Source organism: Telmatherina bonti (assembly GCF_933228915.1).
Source record: "Telmatherina bonti genome assembly, chromosome: 5".
Lineage (NCBI taxonomy): Eukaryota > Metazoa > Chordata > Actinopteri > Atheriniformes > Telmatherinidae > Telmatherina > Telmatherina bonti.
The window spans coordinates 7,031,243-7,045,495 of NC_136623.1; the positions used below are offsets into that span (position 1 = coordinate 7,031,243).

At 46.3% G+C, this 14,253-nt stretch overlaps 1 protein-coding gene across 1 annotated transcript in view; it reads left to right on the forward strand.

The window, feature by feature from the left end:
- gabbr1a (gamma-aminobutyric acid (GABA) B receptor, 1a) overlaps positions 1-14,253 on the forward strand; it is a gene marked incomplete at its 3' end in the record, with an annotated part of 137,235 nt that overhangs the window by 103,051 nt on the left and 19,931 nt on the right. Inside the window, exons 13-15 of the mRNA XM_079240506.1 lie at positions 3,092-3,242; positions 6,670-6,802; positions 13,626-13,742. Coding sequence (XP_079096632.1) covers positions 3,092-3,242; positions 6,670-6,802; positions 13,626-13,742 — 401 coding nt within the window. The remainder of the gene's footprint in view (positions 1-3,091; positions 3,243-6,669; positions 6,803-13,625; positions 13,743-14,253) is intronic.

Genomic DNA, 14,253 nt, shown 5'->3' on the forward strand with positions numbered 1-14,253 from the left:
CCAAATGATTTTTTTTTTTCCATCTGTATTAGATGTATCATTGAAAGGGCGATCTCCACTTTTTGCTGGTTTAAGCACGTTTGCTATGTGCTGAAAAGTAGCCATGATAATAAAATGGATTCAGATTCAGAAGGAGCTTTATTTGTCTGGGCAAACATGTTTAAATGTTAAATAAAAGCAAAAAATATCTGTTGATAAGAGGCCAGCATCTTATTGCACTCTTAAGGAGTATAGTGTTACGTCATCGGCAGGTGTAGCCTGAGCAGATCTGGTACCTACACTGTACGTGTCATACTTCTCCGTCCTCATACGTCTTTTACATTGTGATGTTTTTCAAGTCAGTTCCTCCACGTTTTGACACCGGTTGGTAGCGGTAACCATAGACTGTATATAAAAGATGGGCGGAGCCTCCGTGACGTCACCCGTAGGTTTCTGAAGAGCTGAACTGAAGCTCAGTGGGCGGTTCCTACCATCACCATCTTGGCAGGGGCATGCGTGTCGTCTCGCCCAGAAAATACAAATATGGGCAAAGACGCGGAGCTGAGAGGGGGGCTGTGAGCGTCATGGTGGATGATTGACATCGAGCGAACTCCGAGCTTTCTGTAGCTAAGAGCTAACCGAGCTAACCAGCTAATGGAGGTAAGCGGGCTAAAGCTAAGTCACGTTGTTAACCGGCTAAAAACCGCGGTTGTTCTACGTTTTTCTGACTTGAAGCCGGACATCGGGTACCTGTCAATCAAAAGGACACGCCCCTAAATATGCTGAATTTTGAGATTAAATTACTTTCAAACTGGCGAGTTAGAAAAAAATTCACTCCCCCCACAGTTGTCATGAAGGTAAACCTGACCTATTAAACCTAAAATGGATTCTTTTACCAGGCTGTAAACATGTTTACTTCTGCTGTGAATTTGGTCTTTTTAACGTCACGGAGGCTACGTCCATCTCTTTATATACAGTCTATGATCTGGGCGCAGGTCTGGGTTTCATGATTGTTTGGACATATTCCAGGATTCATGGAGCTCAGACTGTGAAAGAGTGGTTCAGGGAAAAGGAAACATCCTTTTTACACATGAGTTGGCCAACACAGAGTCCAGACCCGAACCCTATGGAGGATCTTGGTGAAAGATTAACACTGGAAGGGAATATATATCGAGACGATGACACAGAAAAGCCTGCTGGAACCAGAGCTGACGGTGGTCATGGAGCTCGGTGCTTCGGCCGGACGGTGTGTTTTATACCAGTAAGGTTGTAAGAAATGAGACTGATTCATAACAAGTTGTGCCGATAGTTTAATCAGTGTGGAAATGCAACTTTTGTTCCATCCTGGAAAGACATTGTGGGAAAACTCAGGGAAGGGATTGGACCCAAATCCCTGAATGATAAGAAAGGTTCGTTTGGGGATCCACAGTCTTTTTCTCAAACATATAAGAAGGAAAAGGTGCCTGTAAGATGTGAGCATCGAGAAATGGAATGAAATCTTAGATAAATAAAAGAAAACTAATGGGAAAATGAAAGTGAACAGAAAATAGGCGGTGATATATTTAACATATTCAGCAGTGGTGAACAGCTGTAAATGTGTTGGGAAAAGCTTCGTCCTGATCCGACAAGCTGCAAGCTGACAGCGTTGCTTCCTCTTACACGTGAAATCTTCACCCTCCGAATGTGTTTATGAGATTGCTGCATTTTTGTGGCAGAGATGCTCAGCTGTGGTGCTGAATAATAATTTACCTCATCATATGTCTTCTTGCCCTGACAACGTGGAGCGTGTGCAGCGAGCGTGTGCGTGAAGCGCGATCAGACCGTGCCTTTACACGCTGACGAACATCATTGTTGCGTGGAAAAGTGGCTGCTTAAGTGTGTTACAGAGCTTTTTAAGGCTGGAACATCATTGTTCTTCTATATTTGGGGGAAAAAGCAACGTTAGCTTGTTTTTCTGACTACAAGCCTTATTTATTCATACTGCTGCACTGATTCACTGCATGAGCCTGAAAACTGTGAAGCAGACCTACAGACAGAAGTTCCAACCCTGCTGTCACACAGAGAGGGAAAGTTCGGCATGCCAAACGGTCTGCACACATAGTGGCTTTTAACCTTGGCAGTGTTCTGCAAGGAGCTTGACGTCTTCACACGCTGTTAAACCAACAGAGGCGGACCTGCTATCTGGAGCTACGAGGGCTTGGGAAGAGCCGGTCTGCAGAAGCTTATTGGCAGCTTAAAGGTTTCTTTATGCCCAGCTGCTGCTCATGCATTTTAAAACATGCTGAGGTTTTCACAAGGTCACGTAAAGCAGTTTGTTTACAACAAGGTCACAGAAACACAAGTGTTGTTGTGAAATATGAATGTTTGGAGAAAATCTAGAAAAACTTCCAACAGTTTGCGTTTCGTTTGATGCCAACAAGACAAACTAACATGAGAGAGTAAAGGAAACGTGTAGATAATAAATAAATCCTACTCTGGATGTCTCTCTGGTTGTTTATACTCTGAAGATAAATAACAGAGAGATAAACAATAAGCTATATCTTCAACTATAACTAGAGATACGAGCTAAATCATATGGCTGATTAATCCAAACGTTTGTGAAATGAATGGAGACATATGATGAGTCAGATCATCAGCTACTTCATGAAGCTGCTCTGATGGACATAAACATTTCTGTTTGAACCTCAACAAACAAACACAAAGTTTTTGTTTATTTGCAGGATATAATTCTAATTTCCTTCTTTTATTTCTGCCCTTTTGAACGCTTTACATCAGGGTGAAAGAAAGAATGAGCTGCAAAATGAGACTGATTTAATCGATTTTCCTCTTTAAATAATAAACATCATCAGTCTGGTAGTAAAAGCCGTTAATGGGACTCAGGTCTTCGGGTACATGAGGTACTTTTCTCTACTTTTCTCTACTTTTCGGAGGAATCCACCTCGAAGCTTGAATAAAACAGAAAACAGCAGATAATTCGGGGTCTTGTAAAGATTTTACAGTCTGTCATTTGTTTTCATTTGGGGGACAAATGAGAGCTGAAATGCTCGGTTCCTGTTGGTCAGGACGACCCTCGCAGCGTAGATGATGACCTGAAGCTCCGCTCTCTGTGCAGGTGCCGGGCCCCCGGCTGACCGCACCGTGGTGACAGAGGAGTACAGGTTCCTGTCTCAAAAGCTGTTTGCAGCCGTCTCCGTCTTCGCTGGTCTCGGCATCCTGCTCGGCATCGTCTGTCTGACCTTCAACATCTACAACGGCAACGTCCGGTGAGTACAAATCATCCCAGTTTGAACAAAGCCGCTTCCAGTCCAGCTGGGATGCAAATCCTTTTTAACCTTTCTTCAACTGAACACGCTGCATGCTGGGAGTAATACGACTGTTTTGGTCAAAATCCTTTTTTTTTTCATTTCTATTTTAAATGTTTTCTATGTTCGGATGACAGATGGAGAAGTTACAGCTTTTCTCCAGCAGGGGGCGACATGTTTGCCTTCGACCGTCAAGTAACGTGACGTTTTATCTGTTCTGGAAAACACGTAAACAGAAGACGGGGAACATCGGACATCCTGCTAAATGAGCAGAGATAAAACTGTAAACTCCGTAATGCACATGTGGCGTACTGCGGCAACACGACTAGCCCACCTAGCAAGACGCCGTCCTGAGCTAAATGCAGAGCTAACAGCCAAACGTAGCGCAGCAGGAAGACAGCAGACTCTCAAACCAGAACTTTTATATGCAGTTCCAGCTTCTGGAACAACAGTAGAAGTTCCAACAGCTTGTGAGGGACCGAGCCGAAAAAACCAGAGAAGCACAAGGAATTTCTTTTAGAAAAATATAATGTCTAAATTTATTTAACAAAAATATCAAAATAAATCTTTTAGTGCAATAACTTTGGGCCCATAAAAGAGGTCAAAGAAACAAACTTCAACAAAGGCATTAATGTAAGGAACTCAAACACAGACAGACACACAGGGACACATATATACACTCGCTGATCGGGTCATTTTAACACACGGGGGGGGGGGGGGGGGGGGCGGGAGATACAATACTCTATACCTACTATAACATAAACTTAACTGATTAGTATAGTGTTACATGTAACCTGTTAAGACAATAAACTAAACAATCCGAGACTCCTAAAAAAAATGCAAAACACAACTGATAAACAATCAATAGAAGAACCTAAACCCCTCCTACACTTCCCTCCTAAAAAAAGATGGTATTGCCCAATCAGGTCTCAGCCTGATTTAAGGAGCTCCAGTGCAGCCAGGACTCTTTTCTTTGGGATCTCCACACAGGAACTGGCAACTCAAAAGGAAACTATATTAACTGAAAGCAGATTAACAAAGTGACAAAACAAGTTAACTAAGTGTGTGCACCCAGTTGGTTAACCCCCTGTCAACCCAGCTAATAAAAATATGAAAAATGATAATAGTATCTTTAAAGTGTTTACATAACTAATTGAGAAAAAAAAAAAGAAAGTTACCAGACCTTTACTGTGTGGCAGCTCATGCTGCCGTCACACAGCTGCTTCAGATTTATTGCTGCTGAATAAATCTTAAAATCTGACACACAGTTGATGTTTTTATTTATAAACTCTGGATCGTGATGGAGTCTGTAAACCTGCAGCTTTTTCACCTGATCTGCTGTTTAAAAAGCTAAATAAAAATCAGCAATTCTGAGGGATCACAATTTAAATCAAATGGGCTTCCCAAGCCGAGACACTTTGGATCTGGAATCTGAAATGGATCCATATAAGATGGATGAAGGACCTGAACATCGGCTGCAGGTCTGATCTCTTGCTGGGATTTTCTAGTTTTTGAATTGATTTTTGAGTTATTTAAAGTTATTATGAATGAAATCCACTGAGCCGTCTTCCTTCACGCCGATGGTTTTGATGCAAACAGGAAGTGAGCGTTGGATGCGTGTGAGGAAGTAAATGGACACGACGTGTTGCGTGAAGCTCCAGCTGCTCCACACGTGTTGATCTTTCACCGTCTTCACACTCCGAGTGTGAAAGTGAGTGTGTGAGAAAGAAGACCGAACAGAAATAACCTTCCTCTTGCGACAGACAGAAGCAATGCTGATGTGTGATGAACGTTTCGGGTTTTATTATTACAGCTTGAACAAACTCCCAGACAAACAGGGTCCCGTAGAGAAATACATCTGTGAAGCAAACCAAGCAGATCTCTGTCTTTTCACCGGTGTATTTTCATGTTTTACCGAGGTCAAAGTAGTTTAACGTCCCACAAGTCCCCGAGCTTATCAGAGTGTTTTATGTTGGCAGATTTGGCTCCTTTGGGGACCTTTGGCTGGCTCCAGCTTGTTTGTAGGACCCTCATCCAGCATTCAGGGCTCCTCTCTACGATCAGTCCACTTTAAGAAGCGCAAAAACAAAGTCAGAGGTGGAGCACGACACACTGAGACCTGCAGATGTGTCAGGAGATTCAACCAAGTTCTCCAAATGTGTTCCTTTCAGACCTGCCGTATATTTTCCATGTATAAACTATAGACCGTATATGAAAGATGGACGGAGCCTCCGGGCGGTTAAAAGTGAAGCCGATGCAGAAGTGAATAAAACTGCAGTTCCGCCTTCATCCACTAGGGGCTGCAAAACAGAGCAAATCCCCATAGACTCCCATGTTAAAAAGACCAACTTCACAGCAGAAATAAACATGTTTACAGCAGAAATAAACATGTTTACAGCAGAAATAAACATCTATTTTCAGTTTAATAGGTCAGGTTTACCTTCATGACAACTGTGGGGGGAATGAAAGTTTTTCTAACACGCCGTTTAAAAGTAATTTAATCTCGAAGTTCAGCATATTTAGGGGCGTGTCCTTTTGATTGACAGGTACATGATCTCCCGCTTCAAGTAAGAAGAACGTAGAACAATCGCAATTTTTAGCCGGTTAACAACGTGACTTAGCTTTAGCCCACTTACCTCCGTTAGCTGGTTAGCTCCTATTTTCTCCAGGTTAGCTTGGTTAGCTCTTAGCGTCATGCAGCTCGGAGTTCGCTCAATGTCAATCATCCACCATGATGCTCACAGCCCCCCTCTCAGCTCCGCCTCTTTGCCCATATTTGTATTTTCCGGGTGAGACGATACGCATGACTCTGCCAAGATAGCGATGGTAGGAACCGCCCACCGAGCTTCAATTCAGCTCTTCAGAAACCTACGGGTGACGTCAGTCTAAGCATAATAATAAACACACTCCATCTACAGGTGAGATGCTGTTACTGCGCTTCCTTCGTTTGGAGGCTTTTCAGGCTTTTTTCAGCACAACACCGTCTCCCTTTACGTACGCCACTTCCTGTCTTGCAGTTTTAGCTGCAGTAGTAAAATTCAAACAAAAAATAGTCCAACAGGCTAAATTAGTGTATTAATATGTGTTTTTATTCAGCAATATCTTTCTACAAACTGATTTCAGGCGGTTCTAACCTGCAACATGCTCTTTAATGTGCTTCCATATATTTGTTTAAATTTACATGAAATGCTCCTGTTGCTCCGCTGCAGTCGCCGTCTGTCAGCTCTGATTAGTCTGCACGGAGACGGTGTGGAGTTTCTCCGTCGTTGAGGCTGAAAAACAGCCAGAAAATAAAAGCAGGTTTGGACGAAGGAGCAGCAGAGCGGTGGCGCTTCTGCAGACAAGCAGCACCGCTAACACCTGCTGTTTGTCTGCGTTTGTGTTGCAGATACATCCAGAACTCTCAGCCGTACCTGAACAACATGACGGCGGTGGGCTGCATGATGGCGCTGGCCGCCGTGTTCCCGCTGGGGATTGACCGTCACCACATCAACCAATCCCAGTTCCCCGTCGTCTGCCAGGTAACAGGAGGAAGATTCAGGTGGAGGGGGGGTTAGAGGAGAGCCAGAGGGCAGGATGAAGGCTGCATGTCTGATCCAGCAGGATTCATGGAAATCATTTTCATTATTTACTTTTAAAAGGATTGAAATTAAATTTCAAATGTCAAACTAAAAAAAGTGACTAAAACCTTTTTATGGAGAGGGTCTGGAAGCTAAACGAAGTACCTCGCTGCATTTTTAAACCCATTTAATTCAAAAGGAGTGAATTTAAGTAAAATAATGAGATATCTGATGGACTGAGAGCAGTCGGAGGATAAAAGCAGAAAAAGAGACGTCATGTTTCAGTCACGCTAAAGACGACAGTTTGATCATATGATCTGCCAGGTAAGTCACATGACACGTAGCTTTAGATGGGGGGGGGGGGGGGGGGGGGGTCGCCGTTTTTTATGGCCATGTTTGTGAATGACTCGTCACATTTATATTTCATCCCCTCCAGCTTCTGACTTTTTTTTAGTCATATATTGTCTATTTAACAGTTTTTTTTATTCAAGCTTTTAATGTTGATTTATTTTATTAACCTGTACAGCGCTACCTTGTGGTTTATGAAAAAACTCTATAAATAAAGTTTTGATTGATTGATTAAGCTGTGAAATGTTGACTCTGACAAACAGGAAATATTGGATGTTTTTTGCATCATTTCATGCAAACTTCCTCTAAATTCAGGGTGACGATTTGGACTTTTGGGTCTCGGCTGGTTTTCATGCAGATTCTTTGTGTTTAGTTGAAGGTTTTTGTTTGTTTTGCACGTTTCATTTCCAGCGTTTGCTCGTGTTAAACGTCCCTCCGGCGGTGAGGTTACCGTTAGCCCACCTTTAGTTGCCGCCATGTTCCTGTCTGCAGTTTACACGCAGATGGAGTTTAATGACGGCATGGCGGTGACTTCCTGCCAATCCGCTCTAACGAGGAACAGGAGTGCATCTCTGTCGGCCACGCTGAGCCTTTGTTTCGGGGACATTTCCATTTCTGTGCTTCCTCTGCTCTTTGTGGCCGTCCGGCTTTGTTCTGGTGTCTCTTCCTCTCTGCTGCTGACCTTCTGCTCCGTCTGATCTTTTTTCTGCTCCTGCAATCTCGCCATCTCCTCAAAATCATATTATCTCTCTGCTGCTACCACTTGCTCTGTATTTCACCTTCCCCGACCCTTTCTCGTGGGCTCATGCTTTACTCACCCCTGCAGCCTCCCCCCTCCCTCCTCTAGCCAGTTTTTTTTAACCTTTTTCTCATTTCAGCCTTTCCTGCTCTGCCCAACTTTCTTTGTGTCCAACTTTTCCCCCGTCTGTCTGTTATTTCCTCCTCCCTGCGGATGACAACAAGGTCTTTTGTTCAAGTTACAGCAAATATTCTTGATTAAACATTCTGGAATAAGTAAATAAATTGTGGGATTTATTGCAGGAGAGTCCTGATCCAGTCCTCTTCTTCATATTTTCACTAAGCACTTTCAAAGTGGTCTTCATCAGATGTTCTCCAGCTTTCTGAAGGTCTGACAACGATTGTTATTGGACGTTTTCTGCTTTTTTTTACTCATTTTCAGCCTAGCGTTGTGTCGACAAAAGAAAACTGTAAAGATCTAGTCTAACTGGATCTCAGAGATCCTGAAGATCCGGTCTAACTGGATCTTTAGGATCTTTGTTCCCACATTGTTAAAAAACAGCAGAGATAAGACAAAGCGTGGAGTTTGTTCTGAGGAAACTGGACACGTAAAGGACAGAAGAAGAAGAGACGGGACTGAAGCAAACTATCTACAGCAGGTTAACAGGATCTGAAATCCAGCAAAGGCCTGAACCAGGACCTGAGAGTTGCACCTGGACCTTCAGATGATCCATCTACTGCTAGCTGAAACCCCATCGGAAATGGTCTCCATGGAAACGTGGCTGTCAGAACAGGTCACATGACCCAAGAACTGGACTGAAGATGAGTGGAACCAGGTCGGATGGCGGGACGGATCCTCCTCAGAACCAGAACCTTGACATGACTGAAGCATTGTGGGATCATCTGGACAGAAACATCTAAAGAAGTTATTTCATGGACTTTTCTTTGAGCTTCTCCAGAAAACAGAAAACAAATCTTGTCTAAAAGCCCATTTTTGCTTCCTTACGTACATAAACGTCCGTTTTAAACTTCGTCGTACATCGTCCTGATACTTTTATAAGTCTTTACGGTGCCATGGTTGCAAAGTCGGTCCTTCCACCAGAGGGCAGTGCTGAGTTCAGAGTCCACCGTTTGGTAGCGATAACGTGCCGCTATGAAGCTATCTAAAACCGTCCTAAAACACCAGAAGAAGAAATAAACCACAAAGTTTTCTGCTGTTATAAACTTCTTCATGAGGAGCTTTTAATTTGGTGTTTTTTTCTTTTTACTCTTCTTCTCCAGTTTAGTAATTTTTCTGGTTGCATGTTAGGTAACAAATCAACGCTGCCCCCTGGTGGTTTCCAGTGGTATCGCTGTGTTTCTTGCTTTAAGTGACGCTCGTTGGACCAAACTAGGAGACGGACATGACTATTCATCCTTCTACGTTTCTGTGCTCTTCGTCCAAATGAACTTTAAGAGGCTTCAGGCTGAGGAATTACCAAATCTTCCCTTCCTTCTCCTCAATATGTTTCTATTTGTTTCTGTTTCCTCTCCTCACATGTCCAACAGTGTCTCTATGTCTCCTGCATTGGATCAGATATGTTTGTTGTCGTTGTCAGATTGATTTCATCTGACACTTATTATGCTGTGATGTTTACAGACAGTTTCCTTCGACGAGACGTGACAAGACTTGAATGCAACGCTGCATTCAGGAACAATCTGTATTTCATGTAACTGGCAGATTCATATGAAATATCTCTGGGAATACTCGCAGTATTTTTCTGGAACTTTTTACAGTTTCATGGGTTTTTATGTTTTTATATCTTTCTCACCATAATCCCTTTAACTCCGACGGTCCAGTCCAGATAGGACAAAGCAGGAGCCGATAAAGATGTTTGCTGAGCTGACCGGGCAGCTGCAGGCGCCGCGGTGTGGATTTAGCTTTCCACTGGTTGTGCCCCCAATTCCTGCCTGAAAAAGACATAAACATCACAACTTCCACGTTTTCTGGGCCTAGAATAAAACATCATAGCAGCGCCAGAAGCTGCGAATCAAACAACATGTCAGTCAAGGAAATTCCAGTTTTATGTGGCGTAAAAGAACACGATAACCTCCTTTAGAGAGGTTACGCGATGCCTTTAGTCCAGTTACAGAGAAAATAAATCTATATAATTCGGCGGGTTTTCTCCCGTCGTTACAACATAATGAGAAGATCAGAAAGGAGGAAAGCAGCCAACAACTGGCAGACAAATATGGCAACCCGCTCAAAAGTGCTGGAAAAGCTCCAGTGGACGGGCTCATAAATCTGGCTGGAGAGTGAAGAGGAAGCAAAACAAGGATCTGAAAATGCACACGTTTCTGTAGTTTGTTTCTCTATAATGTAAATTATTAATCATGACTGTTTGGTTCGTCGTTACCACATCTGCTTTCATATTTATGTCCAGGATATTTCATGTTTCACCTCACTGACTTAAATTTCACTCGCTATTTCATTCATGGTTTCATGTAAAGTTGGATTTGTTTTGCATGATTTCATCAGCAGACGTGAGAAACTTTCTTATAACCCAAATCAGAAACAGCTGAGATGTGAAATATGTTAAGAAAAACAGCATCAGGTGTTTAGTCTCTTCAGATTCACTTCATTTCCTAAAGCAGGTCTGTTTTTCAGGACGGAGTAGTTTCCATTCAGAAAGACGATTTTAGAAGAGTTGATGCCAAACGGAGGGATTGTGATGATGATCTGGTCCAGACCACGCTGTAAAGTCTAAATGTCAGAAGACAAAGATACAGCGGTCGTACTGGGATTCTGTGGTGGTACAGGGGTCGGATCGGGGTTCTGTGGTGGCACAGGGGTCGGATCGGGGTTGTGTGGTGGCACAGGGGTCGGATCGGGGTTGTGTGGTGGCACAGGGGTCGGATCGGGGTTCTGTGGTGGTACAGGGGTCGGATCGGGGTTCTGTGGTGGTACAGGGGTCGGATCGGGGTTCCGTGGTGGTACAGTGGTCGGATCGGGGTTCTGTGGTGGTACAGCAGTCGGATCGGGGTTCTGTGGTGGTACAGGGGTCGGATCGGGGTTGTGTGGTGGTACAGGGGTCGGATCGGGGTTCTGTGGTGGTACAGGGGTCGGATCGGGGTTCCGTGGTGGTACAGTGGTCGGATCGGGGTTCTGTGGTGGTACAGCAGTCGGATCGGGGTTCTGTGGTGGTACAGGGGTCGGATCGGGGTTCTGTGGTGGTACAGCAGTCGGATCGGGGTTCCGTGGTGGTACAGGGGTCGGATCGGGGTTCCGTGGTGGTACAGTGGTCGGATCGGGGTTCTGTGGTGGTACAGCAGTCGGATCGGGGTTCTGTGGTGGTACAGGGGTCGGATCGGGGTTCTGTGGTGGTACAGCAGTCGGATCGGGGTTCCGTGGTGGTACAGGGGTCGGATCGGGGTTCCGTGGTGGTACAGTGGTCGGATCGGGGTTCCGTGGTGGTACAGGGGTCGGATCGGGGTTCCGTGGTGGTACAGTGGTCGGATCGGGGTTCTGTGGTGGTACAGCAGTCGGATCGGGGTTCTGTGGTGGTACAGCGGTCGGATCGGGGTTCCGTGGTGGTACAGGGGTCGGATCGGGGTTCCGTGGTGGTACAGGGGTCGGATCGGGGTTCTGTGGTTGTACAGGGGTTGGATCGGGGTTCCGTGGTGGTACAGCGGTCGGATCGGGGTTCCGTGGTTGTACAGGGGTTGGATCGGGGTTCCGTGGTGGTACAGGGGTCGGATCGGGGTTCCGTGGTGGTACAGCGGTCGGATCGGGGTTCCGTGGTTGTACAGGGGTTGGATCGGGGTTCTGTGGTTGTACAGGGGTTGGATCGGGGTTCCGTGGTGGTACAGCGGTCGGATCGGGGTTCTGTGAAGGTACGAGGTTAGATCAGGGTTCTGTGGTGGTACAGGGGTCGGATCGGGGTTCCGTGGTGGTACAGCGGTCGGATCGGGGTTCTGTGAAGGTACGAGGTTAGATCAGGGTTCTGTGGTGGTACAGGGGTCGGATCGGGGTTCCGTGGTGGTACAGGGGTCGGATCGGGGTTCTGTGGTGGTACAGGGGTCGGATCGGGGTTCTGTGGTGGTACAGGGGTCGGATCGGGGTTCCGTGGTGGCACAGCGGTCGGATCGGGGTTCCGTGGTGGTACAGGGGTCGGATCGGGGTTCCGTGGTGGTACAGGGGTCGGATCGGGGTTCCGTGGTGGTACAGGGGTCGGATCGGGGTTCCGTGGTGGTACAGTGGTCGGATCGGGGTTCTGTGGTGGTACAGCAGTCGGATCGGGGTTCTGTGGTGGTACAGGGGTCGGATCGGGGTTCCGTGGTGGTACAGTGGTCGGATCGGGGTTCTGTGGTGGTACAGCAGTCGGATCGGGGTTCTGTGGTGGTACAGGGGTCGGATCGGGGTTCCGTGGTGGTACAGCGGTCGGACCGGGGTTCTGTGAAGGTACGAGGTTAGATCAGGGTTCTGTGGTGGTACAGCGGTCGGATCGGGGTTCCGTGGTGGTACAGCGGTCGGATCGGGGTTCCGTGGTGGTACAGGGGTCGGATCGGGGTTCCGTGGTGGTACAGCGGTCGGATCGGGGTTCCGTGGTTGTGCAGGGGTTGGATCGGGGTTCCGTGGTGGTACAGGGGTCGGATCGGGGTTCCGTGGTGGTACAGCGGTCGGATCGGGGTTCCGTGGTTGTACAGGGGTTGGATCGGGGTTCCGTGGTTGTACAGGGGTTGGATCGGGGTTCCGTGGTTGTACAGGGGTTGGATCGGGGTTCCGTGGTGGTACAGCGGTCGGATCGGGGTTCTGTGAAGGTACGAGGTTAGATCAGGGTTCTGTGGTGGTACAGGGGTCGGATCGGGGTTCCGTGGTGGTACAGCGGTCGGATCGGGGTTCTGTGAAGGTACGAGGTTAGATCAGGGTTCTGTGGTGGTACAGGGGTCGGATCGGGGTTCCGTGGTGGTACAGCGGTCGGATCGGGGTTCTGTGAAGGTACGAGGTTAGATCAGGGTTCTGTGGTGGTACAGCGGTCGGATCGGGGTTCCGTGGTGGTACAGCGGTCGGATCGGGGTTCTGTGAAGGTACGAGGTTAGATCAGGGTTCTGTGGTGGTACAGGGGTCGGATCGGGGTTCCGTGGTGGTACAGCGGTCGGATCGGGGTTCTGTGAAGGTACGAGGTTAGATCAGGGTTCTGTGGTGGTACAGGGGTCGGATCGGGGTTCCGTGGTGGTACAGCGGTCGGATCGGGGTTCTGTGAAGGTACGAGGTTAGATCAGGGTTCTGTGGTGGTACGGAGGTTCAAGCAGCAAAATAAAAAGTAAACAGCCTCCAGACATTAAGAACCTTTTTCTGCGAGTCCAGACTGAAAATAAAAGTTATAATTGGTCCTCTGTGGTCTCCAACCCAAGAAGGGATTTCAGGTTTATTTGTGTTTGACATTTCATGTACAAGACAACTCACAGAGGTTTTTCTTCACGCAGTGCCGCCAGAAACCAGCTGAGTTGGTTTTGTGAGGACTGTAGGTAAATAGTAGCATAAAAATATTAACGGAGAAGTTTCTGTTGTGTTTGTTTGTTTGTTGGACAGATTAATATGCAGATGAGAAGAAGGCTTTCAAAAAAAAAAATTGAAAATAAATGAAAGCTTTATTTATTTCTTTAGGTTGGTTCTCAGTTTTTTACTGTCACTCTCCTCCTCTGTCCTCTCCTGCAGTTCCGCCTATGGCTCCTCGGCCTCGGCTTCAGCCTGGCATACGGCAGCATGTTCACCAAGATATGGTGGGTTCACACCCTCTTCACTAAGAAGGACGAGAAGAAGGAGAAGAAGAAGGTAGGGAGGATGCCGAGGGGAGAGGGAGGATGGGATAAGCCCAGCCAGCAGATATGGGAGTCAAAGAGAGTCCAGGCTGTGTGGCGTCGGCTGATAAAAAACAGTTTCTTGGTGGCATAAGCCTCTAACAGGACAGCTTTAGCACTGCTCGCAGGTGTCTGTCGTGTCCTAGCAGCAACCCTCGGCGGTTGAGAGTAAAAGCCAAAACCTGCAGTTCCTCCCTCATCCACTAGGGGCTCCAAAACAGCTCAAATCCTCATAAACTCCAATGTTAAAAAGACCAACTTTACAGGAGAAATAAACATGTTTACAGCCTGGAACAAAAACTTTATGTCATGTTTACCTTCATGACAATTGTGGGGGATGTATATCTTTTATAACCCATCCATTTAGAAGTTATTAAATCTTGAAATTTGGCATAATTACAGGCATGTCCTTTTGATTGACAGAGTTTACAGGCTAATAGCACACCAAGCTTTCGCATACCAACCTCTGTTAGCTGGTTAGCTCT